The sequence below is a fragment of the Nuphar pumila genome, chromosome 16, assembly GCF_984573655.1.
Source record: "Nuphar pumila chromosome 16, dmNupPumi1.hap1.1, whole genome shotgun sequence".
NCBI lineage: Eukaryota > Viridiplantae > Streptophyta > Magnoliopsida > Nymphaeales > Nymphaeaceae > Nuphar > Nuphar pumila.
Window position 1 is genome coordinate 77,350,714 of NC_143264.1, and position 22,646 is coordinate 77,373,359.

General features: G+C 36.0%; 1 protein-coding gene across 3 annotated transcripts in view; it reads left to right on the forward strand.

Moving 5' to 3' along the window:
* The first annotated feature begins 7,997 nt into the window (after positions 1 to 7,997).
* Positions 7,998 to 22,646, forward strand: part of LOC149813712 (uncharacterized) — a 31,461-nt gene continuing 16,812 nt past the window's right edge. The window contains exons 1-5 of one of the 3 annotated variants that reach the window (XM_089990924.1): positions 7,998 to 8,180; positions 8,951 to 10,644; positions 12,706 to 13,411; positions 13,505 to 13,594; positions 15,655 to 15,849. In XM_089990924.1, the coding sequence (XP_089847050.1) occupies positions 8,103 to 8,180; positions 8,951 to 10,644; positions 12,706 to 13,411; positions 13,505 to 13,594; positions 15,655 to 15,849 (2,763 nt within the window). In that variant the 5' untranslated portion in view covers positions 7,998 to 8,102. Of the gene's footprint in view, positions 8,193 to 8,950; positions 10,645 to 12,705; positions 13,412 to 13,504; positions 13,595 to 15,317; positions 15,509 to 15,654; positions 15,850 to 22,646 lie in introns of those variants that run through there. The other 2 variants (XM_089990923.1, XM_089990925.1) reach the window with 2 other exon arrangements.

Below are 22,646 nucleotides of genomic sequence, written 5' to 3' on the forward strand. Positions count from 1 at the left end.
TTCTTAAGAGAACAAGTCTTAAACAACATAATTAAACTCGAATTCATACCCACTAATCAACAGTTAGCAGACATATTCACTAAACCATTGAAACATGAAGACTTTACACGTATTAGAAGAGAACTAGGAATATGCAAACTAAGTGACTTATAAATTAATCACACTTATTAAAATTAATACTTTTTATAAGTTATGTTAAAATCTTATTTTAAAAGGATTTTTCTTCTTATCGATTTTTTTTGGTCAAACTAGGTTTCCATATTCACGTATACTCTAAACTCTTATAAGACTCATTTTTTATGTCTTTCAACTTGTCATCTTTCAAGTACACATCCATAATGACTCATTGTCCTATTTCCTTTCACTCATATCCATAAGAATTAATTATATTAAAGTAAAAGCTATCATGACATTGTTCACATCACTCATCTCATAACTCCTTTATTACTTTTATCCTTTTGTGAAAACTTCTCTTATGATAAGTTGGTTCACCTTCAACATGATAACATATTTTCACTCAATCGACCTACATAACTTAAAATAGTGTTTTATGATTTTGCTTTTCAAATCTTAGACAAAATCGAATGATTATCTTTTTAGCTCTTTTTATCTTCTTTTAAAGATCTAGTTGTTGTGTTTTACGTATAATTTTTACTATATCATGTGTTATATCATATACACCCTATTTCTATCATGTCTTCCTTTCCTCCTATCGAGACACTTCACTAAAATCTTAATGCCTTTTATGAAAAATTCAAATGATTATCCTCTCGTACCACCTTTTAAGTTGTTATACTTCACGTAAATTCTTACTATATCATCTATTATATCATAGCTTAAAGAACAATCTATTATCATCTCTTTATACTTTACATCTTTTACGAAAAAGTGTTGTAAAATTCTCTTTTCAAAAACTTGTACTCCACTCATAAGTACGAGTTGTATCACCTTTTATCTCTCTCTACATTATACGAAGTACCTTTCCATCCGTGATCATGACTCTCTCATATATTTTATATCTCTCTCCAATCGAGATTCATTAAAACCTTGTCCTTAACTCCACTTTATGTCATCTCCTATTTAACATCAAGTGATTGTTGTCCTTTATGACTACTCTCATTTCTCTACATATCCGTACCACCTCTCTTTATATCTATTCACACTCCTTTCACATATACCAAAATATACACTTCTTAAATAAGAAATTATTGCATTTCCTCATACTCTCATGTTTGTCCTATTCCAAACTCCCTCTTCACGATTTTGGAATGCTTTCACATAAAGTAAATTCTTGAAAAAGTTGTTTGTTCTTATTAGGCCATTATTCACTCTATATCTATTCTTCATAATCTTCACGAAAGTCTTTAAAACTCTTGAATCATTCTCTATTTCGTGTAATATGACACTCCATACTCAATTCATGACACTTCTCACTATTCAAGAAACTCGCCCATGGAAAATTCGAACAATTTTTTAGAAACCATGTCCTTCTTCACTAATATAATACACTATCTTCCAAAATTGATTTGATTTGTCATTCAGAAGCTTCTTATTTTACAACTCACGCATTTCCTCTTTCAACTAAAATCTAAAAATCCTTCACTTCCAATGTCATTCATTTCTTATCACCATTATTTTTCTTCTTCTATTTATTAGATTGATTCATATCTCATTCCCACGAATTTCTCTATTCTCTTACAAACTCTTTCCAAGTTTTATTTATCTCTTGCTCGTTCTTCCTAAGCTCTTGCCATGGCTTTTTCCTCCAACACTCTAATCACTGCCGCCGACCTAAGGTATCCCGATCTACTTCACCACTACAACTCACTTTGCTCTCGACCAATTCATGAAGGTAAATTGGTTCACTACAACGACTTCGCATTATTTGACCTAGAAAGATCTCTCCCCGAACTTAAACACCTTCTAGGATCTTCATCCCAAGTTGCTTTCTATCCCGAACTCGTCCGACTCTTCTACACAAACTTTTCCTCTGATCATGAGCAAACTACCATCACCACCAAAGTCCGAGGACGCCTGATGTTCTTTAATGCTTCCTCATTAGGCAGAATTCTAAACCTTTCTTCCACCGGCATAGACCTAGACAACATAGTACCACTCGAACGCTCGGTACTTCGAAAAATTCTTCTCTGTACCAACTGCTCACAACTTCCCTGGCACATGAGGAATCTTCAACCTCATGCTCAACTGCTTGCCCAGATTCTTCTACACAATATCTATCCCAAGCCTCCACGCAAGGGATTAGTACCAAGAAAAATCTCTCTCCTTCTTTACGCAATTTTCAGTTCTACTCATATCAACTGGTCCAACATCCTTTTCGACCTATTTAGTCGCTATCAAAAATTTTAGCCTCTTCTTTTCGGGTGTTTTATAACTCCCATTTTAAAATACTTCCAAGTACCTCTTCAAAACAAAGTTATCCTCTATCCCTCTCAGATCCTCGATGCAACTTCCTTTAATCTAAGGTCCCTGCACCTTCCCGGCTCAGATGAAGAAGATCCAACATCCAACCACTTATTTTTTAGAATATACTAACTGTACTTTCTTCGGTCTGTAATAACTTTACATTATTTTGTTTGTTTGTCTGTAATAACTCTCTTACTCTGATCCCTTCCTTTTTGTTTATGACAAAGGGGGAGAAAACCTGTCTCCATTATTGGAGAAAAATACTCGTATTTAACATTTTTCAATATTTTTATGATAAGTATTCTTTCTATGCATAATGTCTTTTTGACAGGGGGAGCATATTTTTTCATCATAAAAAAGGGGGAGAATGTTGAGAAACTTTGTTTTGATGTCACATAATATGATACACTGTCTTATTTGATTTCATATGATATGATAATATGTCTTCTTGAAAAATGTTATATTATGACTGGATATGTTTTGCCATATACTTAACGAGTATTTGATGCAAGGATATCTCACTCAAAAAGGATGGAGACCTCCTGTTCAAGTACAACTATGGTGCAATCATACTCCTTGAAGAAAAAGCTTGATGAGCCATGCATTCCTAAAGACCATCTAAAGATTCCGGCTACCTCAAGTTGAAGATTTTTTTTCTTCTTTAGAGTCATATGTAACAGAACCTTCAGAAGCATGCATATTGCATATTACATACTCATTCATAAAAGCTACTTCATAAAAGTATACGATAGTTTCAAAAAGCTTCTTTTTGAAAACAAATAATTGTACCTTCTTACAACCCTTTATGAAAAATGTATTTTGACATGATTTCAAAATGTAATAATTGCACCTTATATCATATACAAGACAACTTGAAAAGTAATGATTTTAAATATAGAAAAAAGACAAAACATGAAATCGGCTACACAAAGAAAACAAATAAAATATGTTTTGAAAAGACTCTAGTTACCCTCTTTAAAGAAATAATTTCAAATATAGGAAAAGGACAAAACATGAAATCGGCTACACAAAGAAAACAAATATAAAACTTGTTGAAAAGACTCTAGTTACCTTCTTTAAAGAAATGATTTCAATTATAGGAAAAAGACAAAACAGGAAATCGGCTAAACATAAAATACAAATATAATATGTTTAAAAAGGACTCTAGTTACCTTTTTATAAAACCATAGAATGTTGACTTACTTGAAGTCATCATTCTCTTTGTATAGCATTAAATACCTCCTGTAAGAAATCTTTGTTAAATATCCATCTCAAGAATGTCGACTTGTTTAAAGTCTTCATTCTCTCTGTAGACTTTGAAAAACACAACACTTGACATGACTATGTACAAATAAATATCTCAAAGCATTTATTGTACTTACACTCATTTAAAGTAAAGAAGTACCTTAGTTGAGAGAAAACCACGTAAATCGTTGTGTGCTATTTTGTTTTCGCTATTGGTTTGTTTTGGTTTTATTTCTTCCACTGTTATTGCTTTATTGTTTTCATCGATTCATACTTGTGGGAAGACCTGATACGTCCATTTTAACCCCAACACCAGACCCCGATCATACTTGGTAAATTAATTTTTTTTTATCATTTTTATATCGAAAAATTATGAGTCTTAATCATAACTCTGGTCGAGCCCAAGTCTGGTATAAAATTTTACAAATTGTACCCGGATCCATGTATTAATCAGACCTTTGGGTCCAAACCCGAGTCTTAATCAGGTCTTCTTATTTATCACCATACTTGGACCCTATATGATTTGGTCCAGGTTGGGTCTGGGTAAACCTGATCCGTTGACAACCCTAGCCACAAGGAGTGCCAATCAGGTCAAAGGTAACCCTGACTAAGGGTGGGCAATGGGCCGACCCAGCCCGCTAATGGACTAGATAGGGAAAACCTGGGCTCGTGGACCTAATCGGGTCGGGCCTATTGTATTATATATAAAATATATATTATATTATATGTTATATATATATATATATATATATATATATATATATATATATATATATATATATATATATATATATATATATATATATATATATATATATATATAGGTTGAACGAGGCTGTGGGCTGGCCCGAGTCGGCTCGATTCTGGCCGAGCTTGGGCCTAATTTATAAGCCCAAGCTTGACCCATGGCGGGCTTAGCCAAAACAAACCCATGGGCCACCTGGCATGATGCCCACCACTACCCCCCAACAGTAATTCATCCTTTTGATGATGCACAACATCCCAAACACCATCGATGGATTAACCCAAAGGGGTTAGCATAGTTGGAGAGGGCTTCATCTATCAAACAGACAATCAGGGTTTGACTCCCGCAGGTGGTAACCTCTTTTGTAAGCCGAAGCAAGCATAAGCCCTGGGGTTGAGGATAGTGTTTTCTCGAAGCAGGTTATATGTCCCCCCCCCCCCCCCCCCACCCCACCCCCCACACACACACGAAGATGCACAATTTGCTACAGTGCGTGTTTGGGGGTCCCAATGAGCACCACGTATGTAGGCACATGCGACTTGTATCCCCATGTTTGTCAGCTTCAGTTAGCGTCGGAGTCTGATGCGGTTGCAAAGACTTAAGTACCCTTTCTGCCATTGGTGCTATAAAATGACGATTCTAGAAAAGGAGCGATTGCAAAGACTTAAATACCCCATAGATGGTTATTTAAGACCCAGTCCCTGCACTGCAGTATTATCCGAGAAAGGAATCCCCCCTGAAGGCTATGAACATCAACTCTCTCTCTCTCCCTTCTCTTTCTGCCTGTGTGCACATCCAACAAACGATCCTACACTGCTCCATCAAGTACCGACTGACCTGCATACTGACTGTAGCATGGTTCAACTTGATGAGTTGTGGAGCCTGATTCAAAGTTTTTGCCCTTACAAGAGGGGGGTCCGGGGGCTCCCCCCGACACGGGTCCTGCTACGCATTCAGTGGGTGGGAGTCTAGCCCCCCCCCCCCCCCCCACAGAAGAATTTTTTTTGGGCCTTATAAAAATTCTTTCTTTTCTTTCCCTCTTGAAACTATCGAAAAAGAGAAATAAAGTTTTTCCTCTGGGCGGCCATGGTTTTTTACTCCCTCTCGGATTTGAGGGGAGGTTTTTCCACGTAAATATGTGTATCGTTGTGTTTTATTTAATCATTCTTGTTTATTGTTTCCTTCAATTGTTTCTTGCTCGTGGTTTTCGTAACACCCTTTCCTGTCATTGGTGTCACGAAACGATGATTCTAGAAAAGGATAAAATTTCTCCTGTTTTTTAGCCACGCAATTTACGAAAATTGCGTTGCGATTTGCCTTTTTTTTTGCAACGTGATTTAGTGACTTACAAACATCGTGTAGCATTTTTTTTTCGCTACACGATTTTCGTAAATCGCTACTCGATTTAGCGATTTTCTATTTTTTTGCTACGCGATTTTCGTAAATCGCTACTCAATTTAGCATTTTTTTTTGCTACACTATTTTCATAAATCGCTACTCGATTTAGCAATTTTCTATTTTTTTTGCTACACAATTTTTGTAAATCGCTACTCGATATAGCGATTTACGAAAATCGTGCAGCGATTTTCCATTTTTTGCTACGCGATTTTCATAAATCACTATTGTGTGTAAATCACGACGTCAAACTCCGCCTCCTTGAGCACGATCTTCACCATAATCAGACTGTAGTCGCCAGTCGTCCAGGTGGCAGTCATAAGGTCCATGACGGGGAAGCTGGAGAGGAACATGCCATTCCCTACGTTGGCGGGGAGGTGGGTCCTATCAGATAACACGACACCGAAGGTCGAGTTGAGGACCTCATGATGCCAGAACCCGACGAATGCCTGCCAGGACTTGAGGGTGCGAACGCCCATGTTGAGCAGCGTCAGGGTGGCCTGCAAGGCATAGCCTTGATCGGAAGTATTGCCGACATAGGAGTAGACAGATTGTACTTTGAAAGACTTCGCTGTAGGTGTATTGGAGGAAGATTCTGTTGTAGGTGTCCCTCAAAGGCGGCGGAGGAGCCGCCACAGTCAGTTGCCTACTGGACGAGGGCAATATTCTGACCACTGCTAGCAGGAAGAGGACGACGATCGCTATCGGATCATCAGCTCTTTGCCTCTCTTAATTTCTTCTCTAGAGAAAGAGAGCGAGGGTTTTACAGTGTTTCACGGAGAAGGAAGAAGAAGATGATGATGACGAAAAGTTCAAACAGAAAAGAAAGAGAGAGCACTTCATGTTCGTTTCGCTGTTTGGACTTTGAAGAGTTAACATTATCCTCACTTTCTGAATGGAAGACATTTTTGTCCTTTTCTCGAACCATCATTTCTTTTTTTTTTTTGAATGAAGGCTATTTTTGTCATTTTCTTAAACAATTGTTTCGTGATGAGAATAACAAAAAGGGTACTTAAGTCTTTGCAACCGCACCAGACTCCAACGCTAAGTGATGCCAACACACACGGGAATACGAGCCCCATGTGCTTATATACGTGGCGCGCATTCGGACCCCCGAACACGCACTGTAGCAAACAATGCGTCTTCGCGCAAGAACACACAACACCCTTCCCATTTTCTTGCTTGGGTAAGGAGACAATGTCTTTGAGGCCTAGCTTGAGGTTTCCCATATTGAATATTAAAAAAAAACACCATTGGATGGGTCCTACAGTTTTTTCTAAAGCTGTTGACGCTCTAGTTGGTTGCATTTAAAGTCATAGTGTTTGGATATTATTTATCACAGGGATGGACGACATTTGTAACACCTCAAAATTTTACCCAAATTTTTAGTATTTTTTTTTTAAAATTATAAATACAACAAAAATGATTTTAAATGAAATGATGAATATCTTGAGCAAGTTACAGGTGTTAGCATCCGAATATCTTGACGTATTTAGCATCCAAGTTACATGCCATCAATTAAAATTAGTAAGATCAGAGTCTCATCACTTAGAATTTTAAAAGCGTATTTACAATAAATTTTATTTAAATAAATAATAAAATATTCAAATAAATAAACAATGGCCTGCGGATATTTAGCAAAATGCCAGTCAGACTTCACTAATATCAATAAAGAACTCGTCCCAAAATAAGCAAACAGCATACTAATATATAAAAACATGCATTATAATTGAGTATTCATTAGAGAGACTAAGGCGAAGGCTGAAGGTTCATGGTCCTTGACGGATGAATCTCTGGACTTCTTTCTAGGAAATCTTTTGCAATTTTGAGTTTTTGCTGTAATTATAAAATGTGTCATAAACTTTACATTTTATTGTAAATGAATATAAATATTTTTATCGAAGTGTTGAAACTCATTTCCTTTCTTGATCTTGGAATAATGATTTAAATGGTATTTCAACAAGTTTTTTCTTAAACCTATTTGAAAAAAAAATGCTTGGTAAAATTTCAGGAGAGATAGAGAGGTTTGTATTCTATTACTCTTGGCTTGAGTTAATTTGGCCGCCCCTGTCCAACAAGAATCCATGTGGTCCGGACCATCGACCCAGATCTGACCGGAGGAGGCGGCTCGATGAACATTTTTTCAAAAGGTTAGGGGTATATCCGTCATCGAACGACGCAACGTTTTAGGTGGCCACCGTTGCGTTGGGGTTTGCCATCTGATGTTAGAAGGGAGGGGAGGCGTCGTTGACGGTGGTGGATCGGCAGCGGCGGCGGCGGCGGCCGGTGGTGCATGGCTCTCTCCCTCTTAGATTCCACATCCAAGCTCCTCCAGCAATTGGATCTCCTCGATCGTGACTCCCTCCCTAGGGTTAGGGTTTGGGTTTCCTTTTCTTTTGATCGGATTTTACATTTCTTCTTCTTCTTCTTTTATATCGGCATTTTTCATATGCGTATCAACTGTTTGATGGGAATTCTTTGCTTATTTGCGACGGGTTTTGTGCGTTGCTTCGTTCTTCGCCGTTGTTGAATGGGAAAACTTTTCTGTGGGATATCTTAATCTGTTTGCTCTTAATCTTTGTTTAGGGCAGGAAGTGTTTGGTTGGTTTCTTGTGAATTGTTTTTTTTTTCTGGATTGTTAGGTTTTCTTGGTATCGCGTGTGGATTTTTTTTTTGTTTCTGCAGATTACACGTTTTGTTAATCTTATTTTTTATATTTGTACAAATACTTTTCCTGCATGCCCTTGTGGCATAGGGGAATGAATGATATTTGATTCTGTTTTATTACTTGAAGGAGTTAATTAATTGCTCAAGATGTTAAATTCTTGTTCCACAAAATTTGTGTACATGCTAAGTGTGACAATTAGAACACAAGGCATGCTTCCTCCATTTTTTTGTGAAGTTTTTTCTGTTTTGTTAATTATTATTATTGAGGTTGAACCATCTTCTTGTTATTCCTTGATTGAAATTTTACTTTGAAGATACGTCACTAAGAGGGTGTTTTGATGCATCCATCTATCCGAAAAGCCAGGATAAACTGACATGAAGCATTGTGGTGCACAATGCAGCATGCCAAGTTATCATACTTTTCGTGTTCCACGGATTTTAATTTGGATGTTTGATTTTTTCGGTTCTATGCAGAACATGGAAAGTGAAGTTGGGGACGAGTTGATGGTTATTCCAGATACTCCTGATAGATTGGCCCGAGAGAGGATTAATCCGGAAAACAGAAGTTGTGTGTTTGAAGAAGTGCATGATATCCAGGGTTTCCGTCAAAGGGATGATAAGACTCCCATGGAGAAATTCGAGAAGGAAGTTAGATTAAGTGTTAATCCTAATGTAGAAAATGCCAGTTCTTTTTTGTTTTCCAAAGAGTTACCTCGTCGTAGGAGGAGCAGTTGGAGGTCGAATGCCAACCGGAAATGCTGGACTTCTGTCACATTGGGAGGTGGACGGGAATCTTCTCTTGCTCAACAGACAAGGGGCATTAGACTTGCTCGTATGGAGGGTTCTTCTAGCGAGTTTGATGATAATGGTGCTCTTAATGCTACGGCAGATAAGCTTGAGGCAGATTCTCTGCTTCACCATGCATGTGCTTCAGATGATTCTAATAAGTTGGATCTTACGGGGGATGATATTTTGCTCGGCAGGAATAGCGTACATGAGAGGGCTGCCACAGAAAATGGCACTGAATTTTGTTCTCGAACTCAGCACAATGGTGGCAGGACTTTTAACAGAAGATGGAGGCTTTCCTTGCATCAAAGGAATATTTCAGAAGTTGATACAAGTCCTGTGTCACTTCCTGGGCTATCTCAAGGACAAACTGATTTGCCACCTGTTGTGCCAGGTACCTCTCTTAATTCTGATATATCTCGTTTCCATCAAGTTCAAGCTCCGGGACCTGGCTTCTCTTTGTGGGGAGGTTATGCTGTTGGTAGAACCAAACAGTGTGGTGATTCCTTTGATGATAATATACAACACCAACTGGATAAGGTCTTGTCTTCTGATAGCAAGGCTGAAGCTCTCAGCAAAGGAGAGGTGGTCGAATTATCCAGTGCAGGCCTTCGCAGGAAAAATCCTTCTGCTAAATATTCTGTTATAAACAGAGGAAGGTCATCTCCTGGTAAATGCAATTTTAGTACCTCGAAGAAAGTATCTTCTGGCTTTTCTTCGGATTTTACTTGTAAAGAAAATGACAGAAATGTTGGTACTTCTGCACTGTATGAATTTTCTGGAAAACCTGGTACTGATCGTGCTTCTGATCCAGTTGATAATCGCAGAAGAAAGGGAAAGATAGATTTAGAATCCGTTTACAATATTAACTCAACAAGAGATGCACAAACTAAAAAACATCAACTTACTGGTGAGATGGGCCATTTTGATTATAGATTGGATCATAATACACCTAAAGGGGCAAAGGATGAAAAACAAGATTGTGTTGCCAGACATATCGATCATCAGTGCACCAATATCAGCAGGAGTGACATTGACAATGACGTTCAAGAAATTGGACCACGTGGTGAGTCTCTTCTTCAACCTAGGCTTACTGAAGTAAGTTCTTTTCAGTCTATTCCTGTTCCAAGACAGACGCGTGGCAGAAGGCTGGTACGGAACGGTTGCATCTCTCCTCTTAACATAGCACGCATGCATAAAGTTTCCAATGAGGGCAAGAAAAAAGTCGTGGATAGCAAACAAGGTGCTTCTGGAGAAATGGATGTCTCTGAAAATGCTGTTGTCAACCAGAGATCTGAACGCCATAAGGTTGACAAAAAGAAAGGGAAAGAGGTAGTGATTGACAATGTGTCTTCTGCTTCCCAAAAGCATTCATTAGCGAGGTAATTGTCTAGTCTTCATAATTCTGCAAGGTGTCACTTTTTTCTGCTTATGTGGCTAGTGTTACAATTTATGTGTGTGTGTGTGTGTGCACATGTTTCAGGTGTTTATTGCTTAATTTGAATGTGAAAAAAGAAATGAATCTTTTATCATCAAGTTTATTGCAAAGTACAAAACGAGCCATTGGTTTTTAGTCTCTAAAAACACATCTGAACATGAAAAATACCTAAAAGCAAAAAAACCTGCAACTATGACTTTTTGAAAGGACTTAATGAAAAAGAGTTCCTAAGGAATACCTCCACACACACACACACATACACTCCTCTTTGTTAGCCATTGGTATTGCTTTTTACACACACACACACATGCACTCCTCTTTGTTAGCCATTGGTATTGCTGTTTGTTACTGCACACATATATGATGTGAGAATTTGAGCTTAGGACGATGCATGTTCATCTCAAAGCTTTATACACAGTTATTTCTTGTTGCAAGAAATAAGAATGAACCATTTTTTTTAGAAGAGTTCATAAAGAAAAATATCCTTTTTATTTAGGTAGTACATTGCTGCAACACACATACACTTTCAAGTTTCAACATGTTTGAGGATGTCATTGTGGTCTGATTTGTACAACAAGATGTAACACTATATATTTGTATAGTTCTGTGCTCTATTCTTAAAGGATGGGTGGTTTTCCACTCATTGAACTAGTTTAAAACTTTAAATAAGTAAAATGTTAAATTGTTGCTCGCCTAAAGAAAAAGAGAATCATGAAGGTAATGGAATCGTTTTACCCAAACATTTTTCGTTTTTGTTTCCTAATATTACTTAAAAAGAATTATAGCTCTGAATTTTCTATATATGTATCTTTTACAAAAAGTTAAAAAAGATTGGAAAGTATTAAGAAGATATACATTGTATGGGGATAAGTGCTGAATAAGTAGATAAACAGAATATATTGTCCTTCATAACTTATTGTTATATGTGTCAATGTCAAGAATGGGCTTGGGTTGGATGCCTGACCAACTGATTATCATTTAGCTAGATTTATTAATTCTGCATAAATTGGCCTGATCTAGTATGGATTTTGTGAATAGTCCCATCGTAAACTGAAACTGGTTGGTCAGGAGTTGAATTTCTGCCTAGAGTTTGGATCCATTGAAGAGAGGTTCTGCGTTTTCACTGATCTAACTTGATCTAGCAGCATTTACGTCTCTTTTTACCCTCAACTATCTTGGGGACTAGAAAATGTAATCACATATAGTTTTCTTCAATTTCATTTAATTGAAACAATTTATAGATTAGTGGATGGAAATGACATATTGCCATATTGGTGGTTCTTTGAAGCATTTGGTGTGCTTCATGTTCTTTTTCATACTTCATGAGTGGTTCATTTTTTTATTAAGGGGCCTTAGATTCCTCTCTTAGTGATTCTGGAGTCATTTGTGTTTGTCAAACTTTCTCCACCGCAATATGTTGGCTTTCTGATTATACTTTGTTGTTTCTCATGGATTCCATCTGAAGATTATAGTCTTATTTCTATACTTGTATCTCCCTTCATGGCAATTGAGATTATTGTTTGTGGATCTCCTCCCTGCCTTTTAACTAATAACACGATGGAGGCCTTCTATTCTCCAAAAAATTCTAGACACAGGTTTAGGTTTGTTATAGCAAACAATTTATTCATTTGACTCCAGCAACAAAGATCAAATTAAGAGCACAAGACTCCATCCACTGGATTGCTCTTTTGGTGCCATGCATGATCTTTTACATATTTTTGCATATTTGCATGCTATAACTTTAGTCCTTTAGCATTTTGTAAGCCTGTTGATCTTGAAATCAATTGGTAATGTTCGTTGGAAATCTTTGGTTGTTTACTATTGGTTTATAAATATGTTGCTCTAAGGGTGAGCTTGTCCAGCTTGCTTCTGTTGTGTGGTACCATATTCTCTTTTCTTGGTGGTTACCATTTTCACTTCTTGGCATCTTTGTTTTGCTTTTTACCATTTCCGTTCTTTAACATTTCAGTAACTGCTGGCTTCAATTGTTCACGTCTTTTTGCAGAAAGGATATAGCTTTTCCCCAAGAGCCTTCAGATGGGTTGCACTTGTGTGGCACTCATGATGGGTTTATTGAGGATTTATGGGATTGGGGCAGCGCTGTGGCTTCACCTCATGAAGAAAAGGATCAAGTATTCTTGGGTCCATTGGATCTTGTTCAAGAAAGCATACTTACTGGAAGGGATAATTTTAACAGTGAAGCACATTTGAATCTCGATAATGGTTCTAATGATAATTGTACTTCTGGCTTGGTGGAAAATAGATCTGATTTGCCTCTGGCTCAGGCCACGTCCACTGTGTTGTCTGACACTCAGCTAGATAATGAAAGAAAAAGTCGAAGGGGACGAATGTTGATGAAAAGACAACGAAGGTCTCCTTCATTAGCTAATAATGATCAGCATGGTGAAGGCTCTAGTACAAGCTATGTTGGCCCAGAAGTTGCATACCTGCAATCATGTAGGCAGCCATCACATGTTTCTTCCTCAAGAAGATCTCGCAACCGTCAACCCAGTAGCATCTTCGAAAGTGCTATAGAAATTGATGATTCATCTTCACCAAGAATAAAAAGTTGCAGCAGAGCAGCAAATGTGACTTGCAGAATCGAAGATGATGGCAGTGAAAGAACAAAACAAATGGAAGCAGATGAGTTGTTGGCAAGGCAACTTCAGGAACAATTTTACCAAGAAATACCAGAGGTTGGCAGCAACGAGGTCTGTATGTGTCTAATTGATTGTGTAGACTAAACGTGATTAATTATCATACCTCAATTTTGACAAGCTGTGCGATGGTTTCATTGGTTTCAGATTGATGCCAGCATTGCATGGACATTGCAAGAAGAGAATGCTCGAAATGCTCCATCCACATCATTCTTCAATCAGGATCAACCATATCATGTGAGTTGGTTCATTTTCCCAGGCTTGATGAATGCTCTTCTTTCAAATAAAATCTAATTGGTGTTTCATCATCTTCATAATGTCTACCATGGATTTTCTATTTTTTGCTTTCAAAAATCGCATTTGGTGCAAGTAAAATGAAGGGCATGTTATCAGCATCTTTTTCTAGAGATAGTGCTAGTCATCATGAATACAATAAGCTTTTCCTTTTCAAAATACATTATTTTGTTGTGACTTCGAAAGCGTTTCATGTTTTAATGCACTTGGCTATCTTGCTTCAGGGAATGAAATTTGAAAGTTGGATGCTCTAACATCGAGTTTCTTTGCACATTGAGCTGCACTTTTGACTACTCACAAACACATGGATGCGCAGATGCCTGCATTCACATAACATAGACATTCATATTTTGAGAATATCATGATGTATTTTTGATACTTCAAAATTCTGATATTTTGAAAGTGTCATAACATTGTTCCTTTAAAATCATCTTCCAATGAAATGATAAATATCTTTTAAAATAACACTTCTGATCCATCCAATTTAATGAATTATGGAGCTCAAGTTGGCTGTTTTATGTATTATTTTGGCTAATGCTATTTTTCTCATGGCTACGCACCATCTCCAAAGGATTATTCTCTAGCTCATCCAATGAGGGTGCCTCTTGTATGTGCTGACATAAAACTAGGCGGATGAATATATGGATTGTGTAAGCCTGTTTGGTTCAGTTAAGGACTTATAATACTGTTAATCAAAGTGGGTGGTGGCTTCTGTGGTCGATAAATGTCTTCTTTTTTCCCCTGGTATCTGCATCATTTTATTTAGGGTTTTACAGAAACTGATCCAGTTCTTTTAAAAAATTCAGATTAATAGCCAAGTTTTGGCATATTTCAGAATTCTGTTGGTCATTCCATTTCACATCCAATGTTAACTGACGTTACTTTATCCCCATTTAAGGCTAATGATCATAATAAAATAATCTAGCTAGATGACCAAATTTGCCCTTATTGGTTTTTGATATGAATGCTCAAAACTCTCTCTCTCTCTCTCTCATATGCATTTCCCATCTTCTATACACCATTATTATCACCATCACCATCACCATGATTGTGAATTTCTACTGGATCCTAAACAATAAGGAGGAATTGGGGCAGAATGCAGCCAATTAATGCAAAGAAAATGGTAAAATAGTAATTGGAACCATCAATTTTAAGTTTTAACCAATGTTAAGGAATATCGAGCATTACAAATTGGGATGTGGAAGAACTTACGTGACATGTAGTAGAGTAGAAAAATTAGAAGACTAGGAGGGCAGAGAGAGATGCTTGCTTAAAGGGATATTCATGCTGATGAGCCTATTATACCGTGAGAACAGCGAGGAGGGAGGGGATTGTATTGTCATCTCGATATAAAGGGTGAAACTGTCAAATTACTATACTTTTAATAGAAAAATCATTTTTCGGGTAGGAAGCAATGGTGTTTAAAATGGAATTGAAGTATTGTTTTGTTTAACAATGGAAACAAATGGGTATGCTTTTAAAACATGCAAAAAAGTTGGTCTTGGATTCAAAGGTATATTTTTGTAAATAGTCCTTTTTTGTGCCATCTTGGTGGATATTTGTGCTTTGGAAATTTTAGCCATGTTCTATATTTCTTGGATTTTCAGATGGACTATCCTTACATTTTTTCTCTTTTGGCATTTTTTTTCTATTTTATGTATTTCAGGAAGTCCTTGACCTTTTTAAGAAGACGATGGTTTAGCCAGTTATGTACTGTTTTCTGCTTGTAACAGATGGTTAATAACTTTGTACAGAACAGGGTGTATCACTATCATTTTACTTATAAAGATGTTGGTTTTTTGCTTTACTTGTCAACTGGACTGTAGCTCATAGTATTTCTGTCTCACAATATTATGAAATTATTGACCCAAATTTGGATATCAACTTTGTTGCTTGGGTAAACAAATCATTCTGTCAATGTTTTTCTTATGGTGTTCTTTTGTGTAAATCCAGCTTTTCCAGTTAAGACTATTCTTTATAGCTTGTGCATTCTGTTCTTACAGAGAGTCTCAACCGCCACAAACTTTGATAGGCCTTTTCTGCTGCGGTCTTCTCAGAATTCTTCAGTTTGGCCTAGGGGCCATTCTGTCACTAACTCCTCAAGGTTGGCCCAGTTGAGGAGAAGCATTCATTATCGTTCTTCTACCCCACATTCTGGAAGAAGACCTCGTTTTCCCTCCAGTATGTCTTTGGAGACGGTAATGTTCTTTTATCAGTTTCTCATAAATCTCATTATTAAAATGAAGTTAATTTCTGAATGAATGCTTTTAACTGTGAATACATCAAAAGTTTTTTTATTTGTGTATTTTATGCACTTTCCATTCTGTACACAAGCACCATATGGACCCATAACATTGTGGAAATGCAAATATTAAAGCGATAGTGAAGAAAAAAAGCATATAATCAGGAGATAGGTATATCTTCTGCATGTACATGCACGTGTTAATGTTCACATCTAAGTTTCTACTTTGGCATGCTTTGTGTTTGTAAGTATATGGCCTGGGAGGTTGCCAATCAGTCTTTAGTCATTTCCTTTGTGTATAACTAAAAATGAACACCATTGTGACCAATGCTTTGGAAAGGCACTCTTAAATATAATTGAAAGTAATTTATATGTTAACAAAAGAAAGGTTTCTTGAACTTTAAACTAGTTATACTAATTTTATCAGTGTTCAAGTGATTGATATGACCAAAACACTCTTAAAAGCAATTTTTATTTTAAAGTATGTTGTTACTTCTAGGAATAGTCACAAATACTAAAAAAAATAACGATAAATAAAAAAACCAATATATAAACTATTAAATACAATATATTTAAAATCAAGGTTGGAAGTATCGTATCTTTACCCGTATCGGTCGGGTCCAAAATAAAATACATATTGTATTGTATCGTATCATATTGTAAAAAATCATAAATTTTTAATATTTTTTTCCAAAAATTTCAAAAAAAAATATAAAAAACATGAAAAATAGCAAAACATTTAAAAAATCAACATATGAAACAATGATGAATTGCACAAAATATAACCATAAAATCACATATGAAACATTTGTCTCTATGAGTTGCATAAGACATCATTAAACATCAACTACCGCACAAGAACAATGCAAAATATTAAATATCTTGCAATTAAGAACATGCCACAAGACTCATAAATTCATATTACATAAACAAGAACAAAATAACAAAGTTTATGAATACTTAAAATAGTTAAATAATCATATTTTTTTAAAATATACCCTCAATCATCGTCATCATTATCTTCTTCTTTTTCTCTTCCTTCGACATTCACATCCTCTGTAATGTACATGGTATTTTCATCATCTACCTCCTGTGCTCCTTGTATGTTGATCCACTAAATGGTCTCTTCATTCAAAGTTTCTGCTTCAACTTGAACCCATGCATCCAATACATCAAAATTTTTCAAATTAATAAGATCAAATTGCTCTTTGTGCCTCCTTGATAATAACTTTTTTAGTTGCTTAAAAAGTAAAAAGATAACATGAAAAAATTAAAATTAGTTGATTTTTTATATGATATAAAAAAACTTTAATTAAACACATGAAATTGATAAATAAACTTTATAAATTTATATACCTTTGCCTCAACCGTAAGTTGTAGAGAATGTAGATGAGGTCATTGAGCCATTTGTGCTCCAATATATTTCTTTGTTTTGTATGTATTTGCTCAAATACACTCCAGTTACTCTCGCATCCACTTGCACTACACATTTGACTAAGAATGCAAATGACAAAAGCTATCAAATTTTGAATATCACTTTCAAACATGGTTCACCACGTGTCTGAAAAAAACAAGAAAATGAGAAATCAATAAGACAATAACAAATACAGTCATACAAAACATCATAACTAAATAACAATATAAACTTCAAATTAAAATAGACAAAATAAATTACCGGGATGCATCATGACACGGTTTCACACTGCTCTAGGTCCCCATTATCATTCAATGTATTATCATAAATTTTCATTTCTTTATAAGTTTTATCTTGAACGTCGTAATCAGGGTTCAACCTTTCGATGCAATTCAAAAGTCACTTGTTGACTTACCTGTCTATTTTAAACGTAGGGGAATATCTAAATGCAGGATTTAAATAATATGGTGCAACATGAAGAGGTTGATGAAGTTGCCCAATCCACCTATGATCAATGATGTTTTATATAGGTGTGTGTAATTTTTTTTCCATTCAAATTATCTCTAATAGTCTCTTTTGCCTTATCCATGGCCTCATAGAGATAACCCATAGCTGATCTGACTTCACTCTCAATCAATCAAAGTACTTTAACCATATTCTCAACAACTTCACATATGAATCACATAATTTACTTTTAAATACAATATCTACAATTTCTCTTGGCTTTCTTTTTTGTGAATGGGGATATGCATTCCACTCATCTAATGAAAATATTTTTTTAGCGCAATTGTATTATTTATTAGATTTTGCACTCTAAAAAATTCATAGCATATTTAATAATTGCATTATGAATCAACTCAACACCACTAGTGTACTTTCTCATTAGGCTCAAAATCCATTCATGATTGTAAATAAATTTAGTAACTTCTTGGCAACATTCAACTATGTGTTTTATCTCATCCATGTTGCCGATGTCCTCAAGTATGAGGTCTATGCAATAGGCAGCACACGAGGTCCAAAAGAATGACCTATAAATTTCTGTCAATTATTTAGCTGTTGCCTTATAATTTGTTGCATTATCAGCAATGAATTGAACAATATTTTGAGGTTGAACCTCTTCTACAACCTGATAAAAAACCCTTAGCAATACATCTGTTGTCTTGGGCGTATTTGATAAATCAATTGACTATAAAAACATAGTTCCTTTTGGGCAATAAACAAATTTTTTTATCAAGATCCTTGACTTTATGTTTGTCCCATGGTTGCCAGTTGAGGAAGCGGGAGCGGGAAGCGAGGCACTTTCAAAATTTTAGGAAGCGGGGAAGCGTGGGACCACTTAGGACCAATTCGGGAAGTGTCTCGGAAGCGACCTAGGAAGCGTCTCAGAAGCGAGGGGGAAGCGAAAAAAAATAAAAAATACAAAAAAATTGAAAAAAAAAACAGGGGAAGCTTGGGGGAAGTGAGGGGGAAGCGTGGGGGAAGCGAGGAGGAAGCGTGATGGGAAGCGCGCTTCCCATTAAAGGGAAACGCATCCCCCATTAAAGGGAAACACGTCCCCCATTAAAGGGAAACATGCTTCCCAAAAAAAGGGGGACGCTTCCCCCCACGCTTCGGAAGCGCGACGTTTCGCACTTCCGAAGCGCGCTTCCCCTTTTAGCTAGGCGCTTCCGATAACCCTGGTTTGTCCACCCATTTGCTATGATGCTACACCCAGTTTCTCTTCATGACTGCCTCATCTCATCACAACATGCCTTCATTTCATTCACATTAGTATCTATTTTTTATTCTCTCAATGTATGATACAAAGGCATTTTATATTTAGACCCGATACTAGTTTTAACATCTCTCATGACCTGAAAATGAAAAGAATTTGCTGCATTGAAAGGAATGCAAACAACATAGAACTATTTTCCAACTATGACATTTTACCTGCTTGACTAAATATTGAGGAATCAATAGTACAAATGTTAGGTTGTGCCTATGTATCAAAGGCGCCGACTAGGTGCCTAGTCAGGCTAGTTGAGGGGGAACCTAGGAATCAATATGATTCCTAGGTCACCTCCATCAGGGGTATCAATTTTCATGCTTAGGCGTCGACTAGGCCGCCTAGTCGGTGCTTGCCTTGTCCTCGCCTAGGTGGGAAAATTGATACCCTTGATAGGTACCTTTTTTTTTCTAATGATAGCCAATGGGCAAGGGTTTATAAACCCTCCCTCTCGATGCCCTTGTCGAAGAAGAAGAAGAAGAAGAAGAAGAAGAAGAAGAAGAAGAAGAAGAAGAAGAAGAAGAACCTAGGACCCCAACCCCAGGTACGTCTCCCTCTATCTCCCTCTTCTTCTTGTTTTCCTCCCATCTCTTTTTCTTTTTTTCTTCCCGTCTCACCTCTTCTTCTTCTTCTTCCTCACGTCTCCCCTTTTCTTCCCGTCACCTTCTTCCTCTCTCTCTCTGCTCTTGTTCAGTTCATGGATTCAACATTTTGTTGATATTCATGAGTGGTGGTAATGTTGACTTTCTTTCGGCTCTCTCTCTCCTTCTTCTTTTTTTCCTCCCTTGTCTTCTTCTTCTTCTTCCTCCTCACATCTCCCCTTTTCTTCTTCCTTTTCCTCTCCTTCTTCTTCTTTTTTTCCTCTTGCCTCTTTTCCTCTCCCGTCTTCTTCTTCTTTCTCTACTTCTTTTTCTTCTATTTTTTTTGGCTGAATAAGAGTCTTTTTTTTCTGTATTTTTCTTCTGATTCTATGGTGTGTGATGGTTTTATATGAAGCATGATTTTTTCTCTTGGCATATGATTTTTTTTTTTTTGATTTTATGAAGCATGATTTATTTCTGATTTTATGATTCTACCAAAGCATCTTATGTATTTTTTTCTAATTTTCTGTTTTTCTGATTTTATGAATCATTAGTTGCTTGGCTTAGTGAAAGCATGTTTGCTTAATTTTATTTTGGATACATGTTTGTTGTTGGTTTTAGCACTTTATTTTAAGAATTTAGATTATTTTAAAATTATTTGGCATTTGTTGATGGTTGTTTGTTTTGCTTATTCAATTGTTTTCAATATTTGGGTAGGTTTTTTAATGTTCCGTGTTTGACATGTTTTTTTGGTCTATTGTTTATTGTTGATTGATTTTATGCTACATATTTGGGTAGGTTTCGTAATGTTCCATGTAAGACGTTTTTTTGGATCATTGCTTATTGCTGATTGATTTTATGTTGCATACATGTTTGGTACTAATTTTAGCAGTTCATTTGCATATTTTTTTTATTTTTTAATTAAGGTACCGACTAATCCACTGTGAAAAATCCTTGCAAACAATCAAGTTTTCAAATAACTTGATACTTCAAATACTCAAGACATAAAGTAACATTCAAATGCTTTACACCACAAAAGGAAAGAAATGCAGCAAATGCACTGTGTTTATAAACCTAAGGAGACAAAACTCCTCATTGTATTAGTGTCTTACAATGGGTTCACACAACCCTGATTTATAAGGCTTACCAACTCTTAAAGAGTCGTTGGGCTATTCCCAACGACTCTAATTAGAGCTGTTGGGAATCAGCCCGTCTCTTATTTCACACTGTGTACAACAATTAGTGGCTGACTGTTTTACACTGTACACAGTCAATACAGAAGTAGTACATAAAAAAAGAACAAAAAATAAAAATGAAAAATTACAAAAATAAGAAAAATTAAAAGAGAGAATTACAATCATATTAAAAAACATGAATATGCGTAAAATGTAGAAATGATTAAAACACCCCTATAGTTAATACAAGAAAGAAATATATATTTTATATATATAAGTAGATGGATACATGTACATATATATGAAATATATATGTATATGTTTCTTCTTTTATACATATAAAATATATATATATATATATATATATAGAAAATACAGTCTTATGAAAAGCACAATGATTTGGTGAAGAAATCTGCCAGCTGATATTCTGAAATTACATATGGAAGATCTATGACTCCTTTTAGATATGCTTCTCGGACATAGTGGCAGTTCATCTCGATGTGTTTGGTTCGCTCATGAAATGTATGGTTTTTGACAATATAAATTGCACTCTTGTTATCACAACATTAGCTTGGTGGGCCCTTCTACATTAATCCTCATATCTTCTAGTAGCTGATGAATCCATACAATCTCCATGGTAGTAGTTGTCGTGGCTCGGTATTCAACTTTGGTAGAGGATAACGATACTTTTTGTTGTTTCTTACATCTCCATGAGATTAGTGAGTATCCTAAAAACACACAAAAACCAGTAGTGGTGTGACGGTTATTTGGATCACCTCCCCAATTAGAGTCAATATAAGCTATTAAATTTAATTCAGAGGAAGAGGATAAAAATACTTCCTTATTCAACGATCCCTTTATGTATCTAATGATTCGCAGAATTGCACTCATATGAACGAATGTTGGTGTATGTTGAAATTGGCTGGCAGTATGAACTGCATGTGAAATATCTGGTCTAGTAATACTCAGATACATTAAGGAGCCTACAAGTTGTCTGTAGGGAGTGAGATCTTTGAGAAGAATTCCATCATCAATTTTCATTTTGGTTCCTACTATAGCAGGAGTTTTACAAATTTTATCATCTGTAATACCTGACTTGTCAAGAATCTCAAAAGCAAGTTTAGTTTGACATAAAAAATAACCTCTATGTGAGTATGCAACTTCAATTCTCAGAAAGTAGGTCAGAAATCGTAAGTCAGACATTTCAAATTTATATTTTAAAATAGATTTTATGCTCTTAATTTCTTTAGAATCGCTTTTAGTTATTAGCATATCATCGACATATAGAAGCAATATTACTATTCCTGCATTGGATTTTCTGACAAATAAAGCGGTGTCAGTAAAACATAAGGAGAAACAATTTTTCAACATTACAGAGTTAAATCTGTCATACCAAGCCTTGGGGACTTGTTTTAGTCCATAAAATACTTTCTGGAGACGATGTACTTTTTCTTTAAGAGTCTCCATTCCTAGAGGAGCATCCATATACACTTCTTCGTTAAGATCGTCATTTAAGAAGACATTTTTAACATTCATTTGGTAGATGTTTCATTTTTTAATAGAAGCGATGGTAATAAGGCATCTGACAATAACAATTCATGCAACAAGGACAAATGTTTCTTCATAGTCAATCCCGTATTTTTGACTATATCTTTTGGCTACTAGACGAGCTTTATATCTTTTAAGAGATCCATCGCTCTTGGTTTTGACCTTAAACACTCATCTACACCCTATGATTTTCTTACCTTTAGGAACATCTTGAAATTCCAAAGTCTTCGCTTTTTTGAGAGCTCTAAGTTCATTATCCATAACTTCTAT